This window comes from Toxotes jaculatrix, chromosome 22 (assembly GCF_017976425.1).
Source record: "Toxotes jaculatrix isolate fToxJac2 chromosome 22, fToxJac2.pri, whole genome shotgun sequence".
NCBI classification, from domain to species: Eukaryota; Metazoa; Chordata; class Actinopteri; family Toxotidae; genus Toxotes; species Toxotes jaculatrix.
This window is the reverse complement of record NC_054415.1, coordinates 1,070,102-1,090,165: the sequence shown is the minus strand read 5'-3', so window position 1 is coordinate 1,090,165 and position 20,064 is coordinate 1,070,102. Positions and strand designations below refer to the sequence as shown.

General features: G+C 45.7%; 3 protein-coding genes across 4 annotated transcripts; 1 reads left to right on the top strand and 2 right to left on the bottom strand.

Moving 5' to 3' along the window:
- The first annotated feature begins 345 nt into the window (after positions 1–345).
- LOC121176090 (bestrophin-3-like) lies at positions 346–8,309 on the top strand. 2 transcript variants are annotated; one of them, XM_041030060.1, is made up of 14 exons: positions 346–455; positions 609–765; positions 1,605–1,699; positions 2,927–3,014; positions 3,166–3,311; positions 3,857–4,011; positions 4,850–4,927; positions 5,092–5,244; positions 5,658–5,738; positions 5,906–6,057; positions 6,170–6,260; positions 6,536–6,654; positions 6,821–7,096; positions 7,212–8,309. In XM_041030060.1, exons 2-14 carry the CDS (start codon positions 620–622, stop codon positions 7,591–7,593), a joined length of 1,962 nt encoding a protein of 653 aa, XP_040885994.1. In that variant the 5' UTR covers positions 346–455; positions 609–619; the 3' UTR covers positions 7,594–8,309. The 2 variants fall into 2 exon arrangements, with proteins under 2 accessions (XP_040885994.1, XP_040885993.1); XM_041030059.1 differs by having other exon boundaries at positions 609–771.
- A 214-nt stretch (positions 8,310–8,523) lies between these two features.
- Positions 8,524–11,254, bottom strand: nots (nothepsin). Its single transcript, XM_041030655.1, has 9 exons — positions 11,172–11,254; positions 10,723–10,903; positions 10,471–10,588; positions 10,163–10,281; positions 9,665–9,864; positions 9,368–9,493; positions 9,051–9,195; positions 8,865–8,963; positions 8,524–8,700 (listed from the first exon to the last, which is right to left on the bottom strand). The coding sequence occupies exons 1-9, from the start codon at positions 11,231–11,233 to the stop codon at positions 8,524–8,526; spliced, it is 1,227 nt and encodes a 408-aa protein (XP_040886589.1). The 5' UTR covers positions 11,234–11,254.
- A 758-nt stretch (positions 11,255–12,012) lies between these two features.
- cct2 (chaperonin containing TCP1, subunit 2 (beta)) lies at positions 12,013–18,202 on the bottom strand. Its single transcript, XM_041030061.1, has 16 exons — positions 18,137–18,202; positions 16,295–16,369; positions 16,096–16,161; positions 15,866–15,977; positions 15,634–15,710; positions 15,438–15,550; positions 15,048–15,250; positions 14,863–14,963; positions 14,450–14,577; positions 14,107–14,210; positions 13,832–13,951; positions 13,459–13,587; positions 13,215–13,318; positions 12,657–12,756; positions 12,419–12,560; positions 12,013–12,250 (listed from the first exon to the last, which is right to left on the bottom strand). The coding sequence occupies exons 1-16, from the start codon at positions 18,137–18,139 to the stop codon at positions 12,220–12,222; spliced, it is 1,608 nt and encodes a 535-aa protein (XP_040885995.1). The 5' UTR covers positions 18,140–18,202; the 3' UTR covers positions 12,013–12,219.
- Positions 18,203–20,064: the final 1,862 nt, after the last annotated feature.

The following is a 20,064-nucleotide window of genomic DNA, read 5'->3' as shown; positions in this document are numbered from 1 at the left end:
TCTGTTTATACATGTTTACCTCTGCAGCTATCTATGCCAACACACACACACACACACACACACACACACACACACACACACACACACACACACACACACGAACACACACACACACACACACACACACACACACACACACACACACACACACACACACACACACACACACACACACAGCTGAAACATAGCCACATTTAGCTCGCTGGCTCGTCAATATAAATCTGGACCTGTGTGTGTGCTGCCAGACATTACTGGGAAACTGGACAGCATCATGGTAGGGAGAGAAACAGTGAGCGAGAGAGAGAGAGAGAGAGAGAGAGAGAGAGAGAGAGAGAGAGAGAGAGAGAGAGAGATGGGGGGCAGTGGTTAGTTGGCATTGGGCAAAAACAAATCAGGGCAGAAGAAGCCTGATGAAAAGCAGCGCAGAGGACAAACGAAGACATCTGAGTTTTTCTGTGAGTAAAACACTTTGATTTGACAAAGACTGATTAGACTCATAACAACAGCTGTGATGTTACACTGGGGTTAATTATCCAGGCTGGAAAATTAAAGAGAGGCTACTGGCTGCTAACTCGCCTCAGGTCCATCTGTTCGCCTCTGTCTCTCAGGTTGTCTCAGGATGACTGTCACTTATTCCAGTAAAGTCGCCAACGCCACCTTCCTCAGTTTCCACCGGCTGCTGCTGCGCTGGAGGGGAAGCATCTACAAGCTGCTGTACCGAGAGTTTGCACTGTTCGTCCTGCTCTACACCGTCCTGAGCATCGTGTACAGGTCACACACAGTCACAAACACAAACACAAACACAGTGTGGAGAAATTACAAGCAGCTGAAAGGGAGACAGGCTCCTCAGGACATGATGCAGCAACGTAATTTTCAGCCTCTCTTTTCTGTAGAGAAGGAAAAAGTTCTGAGTTATTTGACTTTTTAAGAAAAGTGAAAACAAATAAGCAGATACAAAACATAAAAACGAGAAAATGAAAAGTAAAGAAAAAAAAAGTCCTTGTGGTGCAACCAGAGACACAAGAGCCTGTGTGTTAATTCACAGAGAGAAATAATCAAATGAAACATGCATCAGAAATGCTGTTAAATTATGTCAAGAACGTCATGTTTTCTCCTTTTCTGAAAGAAAAACTGATTCCAGAGAAGCAAACATGATCCTTTAAGTCGTCTCATCACTCATTAACTGAACCAGGATCCAAATTCGGGTCCAACGTTTCCAGTTGGGAGGGATAAACCTGTCAGCTGAAATAAAACCCGTGAGGGCAAACACTGATTTGGAAATTGTAGGTGAACATGATCTGTTGAAGTGACTGAAGAGTAACCACACCACTCATGATTTGATTAACTCGCTCCAGAAAGACAAAACTGGAGGACGAGTCCATGTTACATGAATAAAGCGACTTTTGAGTCTTTTAAATTTCCAGCACGTATTATTTTAAATGTAAACCCATTTAATGCAGATGGTCGGGTGTAAAGCATCGATGAAGAATCTTATAGTGTGAACATCTTTTTCTGGAGAGGAGTTAGTTAGTTAGTTAGTTAGTATTTGCAGTTGGTTGTCCATGAGCTACTGTTGGGTGTGACCACTGTCCTCTGTCCTCCAGGCTCGTCCTCTCTGAACATCAGAAGAGACTGTTTGAGAAACTTTCCATGTACTGTGACAAATACGCAGAGCAGATCCCCGTCACCTTCGTCCTGGGTACGTCTGACTGTTCTCTGACTGAGTGTAAAATCACAGGACTCTCGTCGCCTCGAGGTGCAGCACAGGAACTGTACTGTTCTACACTCTCACCTTTATCCACCGAACAGTTCATAAATAACCAAAAGCACCGAGATGCTACAACTGTCCAGCATAAAGTTGAAGCTTCTCCTTTAATTCCCTCATTTGAGTTTAAATTCAGAAGTGCTAGTGATGAATCATAAAATGTATTCACATTTTCTGACAGACAGAATCAGGAGACTTGGAGCTTTCAGATCATACAGAATTTGTCAGGTTTGTGTGAGAACTGAAAAACAGCCACACACACCTGAGGTGGCTGCCAAAGCCACAGCGTCCCACAGGTGATCCCGCTGACTTATCACTAATTATGACAGGAGTCCGGCTAATGTCAGTCCTCTGAGAACAGGGCTTAACACTCAGCCACACTCACTGACAAATGAGCGTGATGTCTGGATACGACAATACATGATGGACTGTAAGAAACTAAAATCTATTTGACGACTAAGAACTGAGCTGAAATTGAAATAAAAGTCAGTGAAACTGAAACGCAGCTGTGAGACTGAGGAGGAGCATGAGAAACAGACAGATGGAGTGTTTGGTTGCTTCATTATCAGGCTGCTAATGGAAACAGATCATTAAAGAGCAGAGAAAGGCTAAAAGCCGGATGAGTGTTTGTGTCGCTGATCTGATCCACAGTCAGAGAACACGCATCGTATCTGTGTGTGTTACTGTCCGACTGAAAACAGCCTCATGTTCCCTCAGTCCAACGTTTCCTCAGAATAAAAAGAAAAAAGAAAACATCTCATCTGACTGTACTTCAGTTCAGTAATAACATCCCTCCGACATGTGACCCACAGCCCGAGGCAACTCAGTCGCTTGAAGCTGTTTGGTATATTTTGCATCTTTGTGGTTGCTGTGAGTCTCTTTGTGGTAATGATCCACTCATTGTGTAATTTCTAAAATGGTGTTTATAGACCAGCGGCCTCTAAAATGTCCTCATCACTGAGAAGACGTTGTGTCTCATGCTGTGACGGCAGTATGAGAACTATATATTTACCTTGACTGTATGTTTGTATGCGTATGTTGTTTTACTGACGTGTTGAAAATGTAGATATTCAAAATCTGTAGTTCAGGATTTAACGATGAGAATTCAAATGAATTTCAGGAGTAAAAGGTGTTTGTGCTGTTTCTCGGTTTGTGTTTCAGGGTTTTATGTGACTCTGGTGGTGAATCGATGGTGGAATCAGTTTGTTAACCTGCCCTGGCCTGACAGACTCATGTTCCACATCTCCAGGTACTTTTCAAACTCTCAATATAAAATGTAATACGTTTTGCGAATGGGCTCAAACAACATTAATAGGATGAAGATACTTCAAGTTTTTCACCTGTTCATCACCTGTTGAACAAATGGTCACGGGGCCATAACGTCCCTGTGTTTCCTCCAGCTGTGTTCAGGGTAAAGATGAATATGGCCGCCTGCTGCGCAGGACGTTGGTGCGTTACGTCAACCTGACGTCGCTCCTCATCTTCCGCTCCGTCAGCACCGCCGTCTGCAAGCGATTCCCGACCATGGACCACGTGGTGGAGGCAGGTGAGAGCCTGAGCGACGGTGAGGGGCTTTGTGTCTGGTTTTCAAATATAATTATTATTACTGATGCTCACGGACGGATCACGACACAACACCCCCAAGACCTCCCAGACTGAAAGAGACACAGTCTCTGTGTGCTCCCTGTTTAATAATCCTTCCATACCAGTGCTGTGCAGCCTGAGTGTACCGTGTGTGTGTGTGTGTGTGTGTGTGTGTGTGTGTGTGTGTGTGTGTGTGTGTGTGAGATGATAGAAGTCAGATGGAGTTCAGCTCCTTCCCGGCTGAATCTCCTTCCTGTAGCCCTTTGATGTGTCCCCAGAGATCGGCTCGTTATCGGCCGATTAGAGCTGCAGGACAGCAGAGCGGCGATGACCCGTGTGTCCCACCCTTCATGTTGTCTTCAGAGTTAGACCCTCAGACTGCAACACAATCCGATGCTTAGTCTGTCTGTCAGATTTCTGTGATGTCTCCAACGTAAAGCTTTATTGTTTGATCCGTTTCTCAGCCAGACCAACGCAGTGCTGAATAATGGCTCTTTCCACCTGTAGGTTTTATGACTCCAGACGAGAGGAAGGTGTTTGACAACATCCGCTCCCCTCACCTGAAGTACTGGATCCCTGTGGTCTGGTTCTCCAACCTGGCGTCTAAAGCTCGGCAGGAAGGACGCATCCAGGACAGCATCGACCTGCAGAATATTCTCAATGTGACTCACAGGATTTAACACACTTTTTAGACCACTAAAAACTTTAACAAATTTATTTGTCTACATGAAAAAAAAAAGTCAGAACGTTAAATGTCAGATGCTCGTATCCCACAGAACTACAGTCCCACATCAAACATCATAAAACACAACTTTATTCAGTTTTTTCTGCTCTGTTCTGTTTTTGCTGATTGAGAGACGGAGTCATGTGGCTGCAGCTCGTCCCATTGTAACACACACACACACATACACACACGATCAAGATATTAATAACTCAGTGGACTCAGTGGAAGTGTGTCCTGTTGAGGGAAAGGTACAAATCCCAGAGTTCAGTTTGAAGCAACACGTGTCAAACGCTCTCAGTCTGTCTGAGTCTCTAAAACGTCACAATCTATTTCTGGCAACTTCAGCACTGTAGCTATGTCGTTAGAGTCACAGTTGTGTTTTTTTTCCTGAGGTAGAACTGAGCTAAGCAGAGAGGCCATTTGGAACGATGACAGGGGCATAACTGGACCGAGCAGAGGTGCTTTGGGCCTCAAGTGCTGCTCTGCTGTGCAGCGTAGAAGTGTCCCATTAGGGTACATGCATATCCTGTTAGAGAGAAAAGGGCTCTCAAGTACTTAAAACACACACTCGTGCATCCTTCAAAGTCAATTTAGAGCCTGATCATGTTCGGTGACCACATACAGCAGACATGTAGGTAACGTGACACCCAACTTACTCCCAAAAGGGAGGATGAGACTTTTTCCAATCAGCCTGTTGAGCTGCAGAAATCTGGGGGAGGCAGCTGGTGCCAAACGTCTGACCCCTGTTGAATTTCTGTCTCTTGTCTCTGTTTCAGGAGATGAACGTGTTCAGGACTTGGTGTGCGACTCTGTTTGGCTACGACTGGGTCGGCATCCCGCTGGTCTACACGCAGGTCTGTCTCGTCCCTGTTGCAAAAACATGTTTAAAACGGATGTAGCTCATCTAATCGCATCAGTAGCCATCCTCCATGGTTACTGTAACTGAACCAGAGCTCAGGATCTCCCACACAGGCAGAGGGAGGGATACACAGCATGTTCTCTTTCTCTTTCCCTTCAGGTCGTCACTCTTGCCGTCTACACCTTTTTCTTCGCTTGTCTGATTGGTCGTCAGTTTCTCGACCCCTCCCAGGGTTACCCAGGTCACGACCTCGACCTTTACGTCCCCGTCTTCACCCTGCTGCAGTTCTTCTTCTACTCCGGCTGGCTGAAGGTGAGAATAAGTTAACAAAATCTGCCAACAAATCCCACGTTCAGGCCTAAGACGAGACAACGAGTGTGTGTCCTACTGACAGATGTGAAAAGTCACTTTAATTTTTCGACGTCATCATTGTCAAACATTGACAGAATATCACACACCTGGAAACGATCTCCATCGTGTTTTCCTGCTGAGACACAGGCTTGTGGTTGAGCTGTTGTCTGTATCTCGACCTTGTTCTGTCATAGTTATTAATAACTTACTCAGTGGACATGAGCCAGAAACACCGGATGAACCTGAGCTGCACTATAAGGACTTTAGGTCATTGAATTAAAAACAGTTCATGTGCTCTGTAGACTTCGTAGAAATCTGGATGCAAACAAGGCCGATGTGTGTGGAGTCAGTCATGGTTTGTGTGTGATTGTTAGGTCGCAGAGCAGCTGATCAACCCGTTTGGAGAGGACGATGACGACTTTGAAGCCAACTGGATCATCGACAGGAACCTTCAGGTGAGCCGCCGATCACTACGCTCACAAAAAGACGAGACCTTGAAAATTTGTTTAGCAGAAGTGATGATTTATCTTTAAAGAAAGGAGCCCGCAATAAATAAAACCAGTGAGAGCGGGGAGATTGACTCAGCTGTTGTTTTAAGACTGTGGTTTACCTGTTCATCCAGGTGTCTCTGCTGGCTGTGGATGAGATGCACATGAACCTGCCTCATATGACCAAAGACATGTACTGGAACGACTGCGACGCTCGCCCGCCGTACACACTGGCTGCTGCAGACTACTGCATCCCCTCATTCCTGGGCTCCACCACCGACATGGGGTCAACCGACATCCACACATACTCTACATATTACACACATCACACAGATTACACGCACTGTTTCAGGCAGTATAATGAAAATGAAAAAGATTTTATCCAATATCTCTTCCAGACTCTCTGACATTCTCCAGTTTGATGAGGTTGACATTAGCGACAGTCGCCCACGGCAGCAAGACTCTGTTCTGACTCGGCGCCAAGAATCGGTAACACAGCATTTTTATTAACTTCATCAGCAAGGTGAACTTCTCATTCCTGCATAATTTTCCTGTTCAGTAGATCTTATAAATTTTTTTTTACAGATTTCACTGAAATTTGAAAAATTAGTGCAATGGTTCACAAATGAGTTAAAATAAAATGAGTTAAATAAAAACAACAGGAAGAAGAAAAAACCTCAGAATTCAGAAATGTTCTTCACATGGTTTTCATCCAGTTTAAAAAAAAGAACAGGATTTTATGTCCTATCTTTTGAATGCTGCAGGTTCTTGGTCGAGTCCGCCGGCTGCTTAGCGTTCAGGAGCCTCCTGACCTCCGACCTCCTCGACCCATTTTCAAAAGGCACAGCAGTGATGCAACAGGAAGCTTCTTCCCAGATTTCAGGTACAGCGTTGGTCACTGTTGGCCAGTTTTCATTTCAGCGCTTACGACACTGGGCAGAACAGTTATCCGGTTCTGCTTCTTTCAACATCTGTAGCTGATAATAAAGATGGGGGATGATCTTTATGTTTTCTGTTGGTCATTCTTAAATCCATTTAATTCCATCCAGGCTCAATCCAAGAGCAGATGACATGGCTCCACCCTCCTCCTTCGTCATGCCCCCCACCTCCATGGACACACTGTCCACCTTGAGGGAGGTCAGCAGCAACCCTCCATCCCCTGAAAGCTCAGTCTCATCTGTTTTCCCCCGGCTCGTCATCAGCCCGCCGTTGTTTGGTGATGTCCATCTCAATGGGGATTCTTGTGGCAACGTTGAAGCAGCAAAGCCCCAGAATGGGCTGGATCCTTCCCCCTCTGAGGAGGCACCGGGCTTGGAAACTCCAAGGTGATTGATTTTGGAGTTTCCCCTCCGCATTCGTCGGACAGTGTTGATACTGAAACCATTATGCTGTAATCCTTCCTAAACACTGCTTTGACTTCCCTGTGCTTTGTATTTCCAGAGCCAACTCTTCGGTCTGTTGCTCCCCCACTCAACTGGGACCAAAGGAATTCCGTTGGACAACACACGGTGTCCAAAATTGTCCACCAACACGGCCACGGGGCCGCCAGTTCTCCCTCCAGTTCTCCAGGCAGAATTCCAAAGCATCAGTACGCAGCCTGCCAAGCCCCAAGGCCCTGGGGAGGCGGAGACGAGGCCTCGCTCGATTCCAGTCCCGGAGATCACCCGGTCCAACCCCTGACACTCTGCAGCTCCCAGACCCTGAGTATGACCATGACTTCCAGGGAATGGCAGGAACTGATGATGGTGAGACAGAAGGAACCAACAACAGTGAAGAAGTAAAAAAAAATAACTTCAAGTCGCAGAGTTCGGAAAAGGAGTGAGAACCGCTCACACGGTAACATAATACTGCCCAAACAGAGCCAATCACTGAGCTGGAGTCACAACTTTGACCAAGAGGAATGCTCTAAGTTACTTAAATTTGTTGCTTTGAACCAACAAATGCTTGGAAAGCTGGACATTCCTACCATGGATGTTTTGAGTCTCAGTTTACTGCTCGTTTCCAGTTTTGTTACAGTAGACAAATAAACACAAACCTTACCCAAAAAATGGCATATGGAAAAAATGCAAAAGAGACAAAAGAATCCTAATATTGAAATTTCATGCACAAAAAAATCCTGCTTTGGGAAAAAGAAGTGAAAAAAGAGCAAGCAGCAACCTTAGTGTGAAAGAATGAGGCACATGCTTGTGTCTCTTCGTGCCGTAACATTCACTTAATGGAACAATAACAAGCGAAATCAGCCCTGAGCTGAACTTGTGGAAATAATCTAAATGGTGCCACCTAGTGGCCATTGGGGGAACTGCAAGTGAACACACTTAAGAACTGACTCTGAGACTCAGCTATGGTGAATGCCCGTCCTGTAAAGCGCTGGTGCTCAGGATTAGTGACTGGACTTTAAAGTTTTCTAGAACAAAATAATCTGTCTTGATGTGATGACTGTTATATTTGTTTTTGTAAATGTGAGTGAAGTAATGAACATAGGTCACACTATCTGTTGCTGCTGAATCACCAAAAACTACTTTTTAAAAAAATAAAACAACTGACTGGCAGTACTCAGCAGTTAAGCTCGTGTCAATTGTCTATGATTGGACACAGCTGAGGGACAGCTGACTGCAAGATCACCACGAAGGAAGCACAATGCTGATTGTAAACGACTGCCATGTGTGTCGGTGGCTTTCCAGGAAATTACAAACGGCTCCTGAGCTCTTTCTAATTCCTTTTTATTTATTGATCATATACAGCAGTTGATTATTTATTGTTTGTTCGGGTGCCTAGCAGGCGCAAAGCCAACCCGGTCCTGTCCTCTGTCGAAGACACTGTAGTACTCTGTCAGAAACACGTCTCCCAGAATCCACAGGGGTCCCTCCGGGGAAACGATGTCCAGGGCCTGGAAACCACTGAAACACAGCTCCCTGTCTCCAAGCATCTCCTGAGCATCGAGACAGAGACACAGCAGTGTTTCTTGAAATTTGAAGGTTCCATATATTTACAGAGCAAATCATTTCAAATACTTAAGATAGTGTCTGCAAATTTGTCCCACAAAAATACTGATGCTGCTCCAAGAAGATGAGAGACAATCAGACACTTCATTACCTTCCTAACGTAGTGTTCAGCAGTCAGCGTGTACTCTGTTCCACCCAGGACGAATGTCACATGAGGCAAACTGGACAACCTGACGCAGTCAATGAGAAACTAAAACACAAAGGGAAAGCTCAGATGTGATTATACAGCACAGCAACACGTTCAGATTTACATTATACAGCTTAATTCTTCTTTTACTTCTCCAATGTTTGTGGGTGTGGCTCCAATCAGCTGCTGGAGGCTGAGGATGTCATTGGTCGGTCCAGCAATTAGGGAGGTTCCTGTGTCTACAATCACTTGGCAACCATGAGGACAAAAGGAACTCATACCCTGCACCGCCACACTGAAACACACACACACACACACACACACACACACACACACACACACACACACACGAAAGGTTCGTTCCTGGTGTGTGAATTCTTGTCACGTCATCATTAGGAGAGGTAGGTACAGCACATCAGCACAGTGTATTAATTATGACAACACACAACATTAAAAACATATAAGACCTGTCCATTTTAATCTGCCAGTATCCCTTCGAAGTCACTGGGAGCCAGTTAATTGGTCCCTGGTACAACGCCTCGTCTGTTCCACCCAGCAACAGTTCACCCTCTGGGTTGCTGCTCTTTGTACTCCTGCAGAGACAACAATCGCATTTCAGTCAAATGCAGTTTGGCTGAAGACCTGCAGAGTCTTGGTCTTCCATTGCACATGGGACAGGTGGGAACAACAGGGAACGTACACTGGTTGTACTGGTGAGCTCCCTGTGTAAATGCTTGACCATAGTCCCAGCATTAGTCCTGTACCTGCTGAGGTAGAAGGAGAAGACTGGCTCGTCCACCGTCTTCTGCGCCATCATATTGTCAAAAATGGGGTTTCCAAGGATCTCTGCCAGGGATGGGTATCCCATCCCCAGAACACCATCAAACCTGGCCATTACAAACGTGGCACCAGGCTCATAGACCGACTCCCCAAACTCCTGGTTCAGAGTGGTGAGGCCACCAATCTGCAACAGAGCAAAACCGATTGCACAATATTATCAAGCAGAGAAAATCTACAGCTGCAGTTGTTTGGTATCTTAAGAAATGGGACAAAGAATTAATTCTATTAATAATAGCTTCTCAGCATTTTTTTTCCAAAACAAATTAATTTTTTCCAGATGATTTTTTGGACATTTTTGTCTGTATTGAACTGTTGGTAGTGAAGAAGCAGACACATGTTCCTGGGCCGTAGCTCTTTATATTAACTTCAAATGTTTTAAAATGAACTTTTCACATTTTTGTGTAGAGATGAACAGAACAGACCTTCAGTGTGTCTCTGGCCATGACTCCCAGCAGGTGTCCTGATCCGTAGTGAATCCCAAACAACCGACCATCATGATGAAACGAGGTCGACTCAAACGCCCTGAAACGCCTGTGCAACGCTGTACACACACACACACACACACACACACACACACACAGACCTTGAACTTCTTATCACCACCTGGAACATACTAAATCAGAGTCATGCTGTCCTGACCCACAAACACAGCTCCTACAAATATAAAAACACAGATACTCAGTGCAGTGCAGTGTAGTGTTATACAGTATGGTGTGTTGTGTTGTGTTACCGCAGGCCTGGCTGACACAGTAGGATGATGGCACCCACAGATCAGCTGAGCCGGTGTCAAAAACCACAGAGAAGTTCTGCTCTGGTGTCCCCAGACTGATTTCACCATAATACTGAGCCTGACGCACAACACAGACACACAACGTAAGCACATGGCAGTCATGGATGAGATGAAATGCTTGGGACCCCATGAGCAGATGGGGGGTTTAGTCTCGTGACCTCTCCACCTGCCGGTCAGTGTTGTTGTTCTTACATCCATGAAGTTGTAGATCTTCTCGCTGGCGCGTCCGAGCCTCAGTGATGGTGTGCCGGGGGGGAAGCACTGAGCGTAGCGGCGGTTAAACATGTCAGCACGGTGATCCTTCAGAAATTCCTCCAGCAGGTCGTCAGCCCGCAGCTGGGTACGAATCGAACGCACCCGCCTCAGAGGGACCCTGAGGGGCGGCGAGTGGTGACAGTTCAGTGCCTTGGATTTAAATTATCAGAGAATCAGAATAATTTCTCACAAAAACTTTGATTTGATGCCGTAAAACATGATGGACTGATTAAAATAAATCATGAGTCAGAACACAATTTACTCACAGGCTCAACCCACAGTACGGAACCAAAAATAAGGAAATATTTTTAAAAGGCCTTAAAACAATTCTAATCATCAGCTGATCTATGAAGAGAAATACATCAGTGGAGATGGATTTTTCCAACCTGACCAGCGCCAAGCTCGTCCACGTCCAGAGCACCAGAACCAGCAGCAGCAGCCTCAGCATGTCTGTCTGCCTCTGTCCGTCCATCTGTCCGTCCATCTGTCAGTCTGTCAGTCAGACTGATGTTGATGGTAGAAACTGAGGAGTTTATCAGGTGTCACTGATGCTCTGATTGGATCTGAGTCTGTGAGAGAATCCTCCCCAAAAACCCACAGCCACACACCCTGTGTGTTCACACCGTCTCTGTCCTCACACTGTCTCTGTCCTCACACTGATGATGATTCATCATAAAACAGGTGACGTTAGTAAAGACAGGGTCTTCGGCTTGAGCGTGTTGAAGAAAAGCTGCAGGTTAACTTCACAGAGCTAAAGTTTCCACGGTAACCAACTCCCGGGTCAACGACCCCTGAGGTTTCACTGAACCAGTTTGTGGAGCACCCCCCTGCTGACTGAAGGCAGAGAGTCTGGTTGGGTAACTTCAGTCTGTTGACTGTCGGTCACTCTGACCTGATGGACATTGGACAAATTAACATGGACGCTTCAGAACTTCACCTTTAAATGGACTAAAACTTACACTCTGTGTTGTTGTAAGTACATCGGTGACAGTTCAGGCTTTAGAGACACCAGCCTCAGTCCAAAACTGTGCTCCAGAGCAAAATGTCTTTAACTGTCAAACTTCATTTAACATGGTCACATGACTCCCTCTGTCCCTCTGTCTTCAGACGCTGGAACCAGATGAACTCCCCCCAAAACACCTTTATCAGCACCAAAAATGAAGTTACTGGACAGACTGAAAAACTCATGACTTTAAGAAAATAGACAAAGACGATAAACAAAGCGACTGATGACCAGCTGATTTATTTCAGTAAACAAAAACAATGTCCAAACTTACTCGCTGGCTAACGTTAGCCAGCTAGCCAGTGCTTCCACAGTGAGTTTAGTAACAAAGAAAAAAAAAACAGCGGAGCGTTTCTTTAACTTGAACTACACAGAGGTGATAAATAACAAAACTGATCCCCTCCCCCAACATTCTTCATCCTCCTCTTCCTCTAGCAGGGGTGATGGTCAGGAACTCTCTTCCTACAAAAACAAACAGTATAAATACTGAGCCTTTTACTCCATTACACTCATTTGTCAAGTGTAGTTACCACATCAATTAAATATTCCGATAATAAGTTGATGAATAAAATCCATGATTTTGATGATGTATTTTGAGATGACGTGGGAAACCTCGGGTGATGGACTGACCTGGGTGCAGCTTTGATGATGTTGTCGACTCTCAGGATCATCTCGGCGGCCTCAGAGGCGCTCAGCAGCACCTGGCGCTTCACCTGGAACGACTCTGTGATCCCCAGCTCGGCCATGTTGCCCACTGTGCCTTCAGACATGTCTGCAGGGAAACACAAAGGCATCAGTGTTGGGCTTTAACAGGTATAATGTTTGTACATACGTGCGTTTTTGTTTCACGTGTGATGCTGTAACTCACTCAGTCCAAAGGTGGTCTTATTCTCCTGGTGAGCAGCCCTCAGCTGAGCCACCAGGTCGGCGCTGTCGTAGCCAGCGTTGTCAGCAATGATGGTCGGCAGCTGGAGGACGACACGGGAGAGACATTTATTAGAATGTGGAAAAAAACCCAAAAACGTTTCAGACTGTTCGAAGGCCGTCACCAGGAGAACTGATCAATAACTGCTGGAGCAGCTGATTAAAATGTGTCAGGTGGTCTCTCTGGATTTTTCGTCCCTCTGCAGCTGAGTGCACTCACAGAGCGATATCCGCAAAACAGAAAGACCAAAACATGTTTGTGAACATCGCTGTTATTCCACAGAAATTACTCACATTTCCAGTAACAACTACGAGATTGATCTTCACAAAAACACAAGAACAAATCGAGGCCCAAAACGTTGTTCACTCAACAGGAAGGAAAGAAATCGACCCAGAATCTGATGATGTGTTTTGACTCCTCTGCAGTGATGTGCAGCTAATGGGACAAAACATTTAAAACCACAGTATGATCCTGTATAACAGAGCAGAGACGGGTGCGTACCATCCTCAGGGCCTTAGCAAACGACTCCATGGCGACCGCCTCCTTCCCTGGTGTCCTATTGGCCAGATCAGTCACCACTTTGGCCATCAGCATCTCAGAGCAGCCTGAGTGTGTACAGGTATGAGGGGTGATTAGTGCCACATGTCATGCAAACAATACAAGTGCAGCTGTTCCTATTTCAAACCGTGACCAGTGAATCTGGCACTCTCCACCTCCTGTACACAGTGTGTGTGTGTGTGTGTACCTCCTCCATAGACAGTGCGTGGTTCCTTCACGGTCTGAGCTAACACGCACAGGGCGTCGTGCAGCGAGCGCTCCGCCTCGTCCAGAATCTGCTGAGTCGCTCCTCGCAGGACGATGGTGCACGCCTCACCTGTGGGGGGTCAAAGCCTCAGTGACATGTGCATAACCCATAAACAACAACTGCGTTTCCACTACAGGATCTAAGGACCTGGAACATGGTCCCCCATCACCTGAACCTTCTGAGAGCTGACATCAGCCACACTTCATATAAAAAGGTGGAGGACGGTGGGAACCACAGCAGAACCCAGAACAACAGCTACACCTTCAGTCACAGGTCAAGTCCCTGTAGTGGACAAAAATATGTGTGTTCGTACCCATGGCGACTCCAGAGAAGTGGATGAGTGTGTCCTCTCCGATCATCACTTCTTCGATGAGCTTGCAGTGACCGAGCTTCACCAGCTCAGGGTGGTCGAAGGTGGAGGTGATCTCTCCGCCTAAACACACACAGAGTAATCGATAATCAATAACTGTTAAATGCATTTTTCCCCCAGTTGAAGTTAAAGTTCAGTGAAACCTCAGACTGAACACACAGGTAACATATAGACCATATTAGTCAACACAGTGATTAATAAACTGTGTGTGTGCGTACCAGTGACCAGAGCGAGGCGCTCGACGCCGGCGAAGTCCGCGTGCTCGATGGCCATAACACCGGCCTGAGCAAACAGCTGCTCTGGATAGTTGTAGATCAACTGTCTGAGATGAGAGAATCACAGGGACATCAGAGGTTCAGTCATAAAACACACAAAGTTGGACAGTTAGTGACCAACAGATATTCATCACATAAACCTGAGAAAAGAAGCAAATCACTGAGGAACTGTTCTGAAAACCCTCGCTGATTATTCTTCTGTAGACTGACTGACTTCATGTTGCAGCTGTACGGCCCTCAGCACGTTGCTGCTGAACTCAGAGCACTTTTTAAAATGTGTTTGTACCGGTTGATGAAGCAGTTGATCCCGTGCTTCAGGATCCGATCGACCTTCTCCTTCATCTTCTCTTTCTCTGCGAGTTCAATCTCTGCGACCTTCGCCATCGAGTCGACGCGAACCCTGGAGCCAAAGACCTGAGAGAGAGAGAGAGAGAGAGAGAGAGAGAGAGAGAGAGAGAGAGAGAGAGAGAGAGAGAGAGAGAGAGAGAGAGAGAGAGAGAGAGAGAGAGAGAGAGAGAGAGAGAGAGAGAGAGAGAGAGAGAGAGAGAGAGAGAGAGAGAGAGAGAGAGAGAGAGAGAAAGAGAGAGAGAGAGAGAGAGAGAGAGAGAGAGAGAGAGAGAGAGAGAGACTGAATTAAAGCCACAAAGCAAATGGACACAGGTCAGTAAGAAGTTACCAAGATCACCACAAGTCTTGTACCTTGATCTTGTCGGTGTCCATGCCGGTGTTGGCGATCAGGATCTTGGCGTTCTCCAGCCTCTTCGGTTGGTTCACTCCGATCTTCTTGTCCAATAGGAAACCTAGACAGAGCACAAACACGACATTACAGCAACCAATCAGTGAGAAGGCCCCAGTCAGGGGGTAATGACATCACATGCCCTCACCTTCGTCCAGGTAGGAGTCGGTGAGGCTGCCTCCCAGCTTCTTGATGATGTGGATGGCCTCCAGGTTTCCGGAGCCTTTCAGCCTCATGACGGCGTTGACAGCCAGCTGGGCGAAGTGGTCTTTGTGGTGAGTCAGCAGTTTGGAGGACAGAGTGGTCCGGGAAATGTTCAGCAGGTCCTCCTGGAAACGAGCCGGGTCGTTGCTACGGAGACCAGAGAGGGCGACGAGGAGGGAGAAGCAGACAGAAGAAATTAAACACCTTAACTGAGGCTTTGGCAAGTCTGTAAGTGATGGAGGACAAAGTGAAAGAGGTTTATCTGAGGCTGTCAGTGAACACAGCACAGCTGGTACCTGCCCTGGCCCTGAACAAACCGCTGCTCAGCTCTAACCTGTGGTCGACCGCAGCCTCTCTCAGAGCCTCTCTGGCCGTCTGAGTCGCCTTCCTCCAGCCGGAGATGATGGTCTGTGGGTGAATCTTCTTGGCGATCAGCAGCTCCGCCTCCTGCGACAGCAACAGGGACGGTTAAAGAGCGACTACTTTCTCTTTGCTCTCAGCAGAAAGCAGACAGGACGACAGGTAGTTACCCTCAGCAGCTCTGCAGCCAGCACAGTGACGGACGTCGTCCCATCTCCGACTTCATCGTCCTGAACCTTCGACATGTCTGCAAACGCAAACAGAATTTAGAAACAACTCGTCCACCACCAGCTCTGCTCTGGATTTAATAATCAGCAGTGAAAATATTGTTGGTTGCCTTATTCGGATTCCCATCTACACGTGTCCGTTGATGCCTGTATAACTTTCAGCATCTTCACTCACCAACCAGAACTTTGGCAGCAGGATTGTCGACTCCGATGGCTTTCAGGATGGTCGCTCCATCGTTGGTCACTGTCACCGCAGCACCTTTCCCTCCACTCAGCAAGATCTTATCCTGTTCTCAATCACAGATTATTTCCAAAGTCAGTGATACTGAAGAACAGGAAACGCAACTAACACACAGCTAATGTTACGCATCCACCTCAAGTAAAGAAAACAGTGACGTGACCCACCATCCCCTTTGGACCCAGAGTGCTCTTCACCAGATCTCCGATAGCGATGGCACCCACAAAAGACGACTGCAGACAAAACACAGAACAGTTTCAGAAGTTCATCTGAATTTTTGTGGGTTTGAGTGAAACACAGAACAAAAACTTTACTAATTTAAGTAGTTAACAGCAAAACAAAAACCTAAACCACAATGAAACACACCAGTCGTGCCGTCTCTGCTTTCTCTTCATCAGCTCCATGCCTGAAGATGTTGACTGGGGCCATCGATAAGGACGCCTGCACAGAGACACAGAGACAGGAATCAATCAACCCATCAATCAATATAAAACAAAACTAATGCTCATTCCCTCTGAACACAAAAAATGTTCAAGGCTGAAACATTAAATGCCATTACTCTAATGCTAGACTGAAAACTAAAGTTAAAAACTGATTTCAAATGTGTTTGTTAAGAAGAAACATGCAGGTGCAAAAAAAAGTGAAATATCTCAGAGCAGTATTCTCTCCGGTGTGCTCAGTATGAAAGTCTGCTGTCTGCAGGCAGAGACTTTTCAACTCAGAGTTGGGATTTACGAAATGCACAGTCAGACTAAGATACGGCTCGGTCGCTGTGCGTGACCACATATCAGCAGCTGTGGCATAATACTCCACATCTTTCAGCTCTGTTAGCACTTTTTCTTTCCACTCACACGGACAGCTGTGGGATGGAAACCTGGCTGAAGTCCCGTGTGTTCGGCTGCTCTTATCATCCGGAGTGACGCTGGTAAAACATGCTGGAATTGTCTGTTCGCTTCTTCGGGCCTGAGCATCATTTTCACACTTTTCAGCGGAACTTTTCCGTCACGTCACGTCTGCGGCCTCAGAGCCGAAATAGTCCCAAATGAGCGACGTGCTGTTTTTACTGGGGATTAAACGCCGTAACTCCGCTTGTGGTCCAGCTGAAGCCATTTGACTAATGAAGCAGCAGGTGGAGCAGGTGATACTGATTGCGTTAGCCTGACCTGTGCACGAGCAGCATGCCGCTTCTGATTGGTGAGCTCATGATCACATGATCGCGTTGTCTGAAATCGCAATTTCGATCAGAAAACGATAAATCGTTCAGCCCTAATAAACATGATATACATGCATATCTACAACCTAATTATAAAAACATAAAAATCATCACTTTCCTAAAAAATAATATTTACAAAATGTCATTACTCTTAACCGAAACTCGAGCTGCAGAGATTAGTCAACTGATTGATTACTTGATTGACAGAAAATGTGTCTGCAACTACTTTGCAAACTTAATAATAATTTTGGTTTTCAAGTGGAAAAAAAAAACGCCAAACATATAATGTGCTGCTGGTCTGAAAAAACAAGACGTTTAGTTACCGTAGTTACATCGTTAAATATATTTCCGAACAGCTTTGAAAGCAGCAGTAATCGACCCCCGCCCCTGTCATCCTGGAAACCGCTAGAAGCTTTCAGCCATAGACTTATAAAATATAGTCCTTTAGAAAAAAAACGTTAAAAATGCCGACAGATCAAGGTTGAGGGTGAACTGGAGGTTATGTACCGCATCACTCGGCTTTTATTGAAGCATTTCCTTCGCACCTTTGATTAATAAACGTCTACAATAGCTGATTTGTTCATCTGTGACAGCCACAAAGCCCAGATGACAAGCTAAACTAGCATGTTAGCAGGCTAGCATGAAACAGCATGAGAACAAGCTGTGCCCAAACTGCGGCAACTGACACTTTAAACGTGACAGTCGAGACACAGTTATCTACAGGAGAGACGACAGCACCGTCGTTTCGGTGTGTGATGTCTAAAACGCCTGCGTTTCAGCAGTTAGCTTAGCCGCTAGCGCATTCATAACGCCCATGTGCTTTCACGCCGGTAAGCGCCACTAGCTGGGAGCTAACGGACCGTACAAACACCCAGGACAGTGCGTGTGTGCTGTTTCACCGAGTCTCTGTGCGCTGGACTGTATAAAGAAGTGAAGCGCTGAATTATAACCGTTTCCTTCGTTTCAGAGAAGAGTAAATAGAAGTTAAAACTCACCATGATGTCTGTGATTCAGGGCTGGAGCCGTGCACGTACAGAAGGAAGGCTAGACGGGAGTGTGACGTAGTTACGTACAACCTTAATGCTGCGTTCAGGGCAGATCATAGAAAACACGCTGCTCCCACCGTCTGTTGCAAAGGCTAGCTTTTATTTTTATACCAAGGACCTGGACCTGCGTGTTAAAGTGTTCAGAATTAAACAGCGCTCCTTATGAGCCGTCACGTCTCTCCAAGTGATCAGACCAAGGCTGGATTACCAGCTGGGCAACTGCCAATGACCAGACCCTCAAGGACTCCAAAAGCCCCAGGTTTACTCTGCTACTACTACTACTACTACTACTCTACAGTTGGTGTCTAAATAATTTGGTTAGTTAAAAATTTAGACAACTGAAGTAGAATTTCCGTTGTCCTCTACAAATATATGTATGTTACAAATAATCAGTAAACTGTACACAAAGGTGTATCTGTGTTGCAATGTTTCTGTTTTTATCATTTGATTAATAATTATATCCTAAATCAATAATTGCATCCACGGTTATTAAGATTCTATCAGATACCAGAGGTCAGCATAAACCCAGGACATAAATAAGACTTTAAATGAAACGTGTAGTTCACTGTAACTCCACAGGGGATGCTGTCAGTCTTTCTTTCACTGGACACAATGAACTTGTTAATCGAGCATCATTTCATAAAACAGACTTTAGCCTTAAGATGCTTTTTGGAAAGGAGCATCGGGCCATTTAAAACCACAGAGTCCAGTCTGAGGCCAGTTGTTACTTTAGAGGCACCAGTTAAATTAACTATGAAAGCCACCACTCCATCTGTTTCTGTGGACTCAGTGGCATTAAAGTCAGTCCGGTGGTTTAGACTGTTCCCTCTGCAGTCACACGAGGACATAAAAAGTGGAATTAAATCCTTTGCAAATCAAAATAATATAAAAGTTTCTTGTTTGGATTCTGCTGCAGAAAAGTCTCTTCTTGGATGTGGGAGGAAAACAAATTTATTTATCAGGTAAAAAATGACAACAAAACAGAAATATTTCAGATTCCTACATCATCTCCTCTTCTTCAGGCCCTGTCTCCTGGCTTTGTGAGTGGCGGCTTGGACGGGCAGACAGTAGATGTGCATGGGAAACTTCCTGAAGTAGCTGCTGACCCAGGGTCTGTGGGAGATAACAACAGAAAACACTAAGTTCCTGAGTGATGGCCGAACACACAGACACACAAATGAAGGTGTAGGGTTTCACACGATATGTTTGTCTAGTGTCAGTTGCTCTGATATTTAAACTGACAGATGAGTTGTCCTGTTTTGTTGTACTCACAGTGTAGCTGGTAGTGTTTGTCTCCGTTCAGTCAGTTTGGTCTGAGTCTAGTTCGGTTGAACTCTTTTATGGGCCCAAAACTTCACTGCATGTTTTGTAAATTGTTATTTTGGGCAAATAAAAACCTTCTTTTTTTCCTGCCAGCTCAGGCCCTCACACCCTGACAAACTGCCCCCCTCCCTGTGACTTTAGCTCAGCGTCCCCACAGCTATATCACGTACTTGGCCACACGTTGGCTCAGACTCAGGTAACAGAGGTTTTCCCACAGCAGCTTGTTCTCCTGTTGACGGAGGAATTCAGCTTCTCGCTGTCGCTCCACATCCAGACGCAGAGTCTCCCGAAGCTCTGCCTCGATACGACTCAGCTGAAGAACACAGAAACGTTCAGCTTTAAATTCGCCTCAAAAATACAAATTATAAAATACATTTCTGCAGATACCAAACGGCAGAGCGACAGGCAGAGGCGACTTCATGAGATTAGAAAATATAAATAAAGAAATAAATTTATAAATAAAGAAATAAACAGTCCAAAACCCAAAGATACTGAACTCACTGATATAAAACTTAGAAAAGCAGGATGGACTGTTTGACTGAATACAGTTAAGT

Coding starts and splice junctions, on each gene's coding strand:
- LOC121176090 (XM_041030059.1), top strand. CDS start 620: ATGACTGTCACTTATTCCAGTAAAGTCGCCAACGCCACCTTCCTCAGT. Junction 5,739..5,905: donor TCATCGACAGGAACCTTCAG/GTGAGCCGCCGA, acceptor CTGTTCATCCAG/GTGTCTCTGCTGGCTGTGGA. Junction 6,655..6,820: donor AGCTTCTTCCCAGATTTCAG/GTACAGCGTTGG, acceptor AATTCCATCCAG/GCTCAATCCAAGAGCAGATG.
- nots (XM_041030655.1), bottom strand. CDS start 11,233: ATGCTGAGGCTGCTGCTGCTGGTTCTGGTGCTCTGGACGTGGACGAGC. Junction 10,904..11,171: donor ACGAGCTTGGCGCTGGTCAG/GTTGGAAAAATC, acceptor GCCGCCCCTCAG/GGTCCCTCTGAGGCGGGTGC. Junction 10,282..10,470: donor CTGTGTCAGCCAGGCCTGCG/GTAACACAACAC, acceptor GTGTGTGTACAG/CGTTGCACAGGCGTTTCAGG.
- cct2 (XM_041030061.1), bottom strand. Junction 13,588..13,831: donor CTTCTCTGGAGTCGCCATGG/GTACGAACACAC, acceptor GACCCCCCACAG/GTGAGGCGTGCACCATCGTC. Junction 12,561..12,656: donor TAAGACCACCTTTGGACTGA/GTGAGTTACAGC, acceptor GTTTCCCTGCAG/ACATGTCTGAAGGCACAGTG.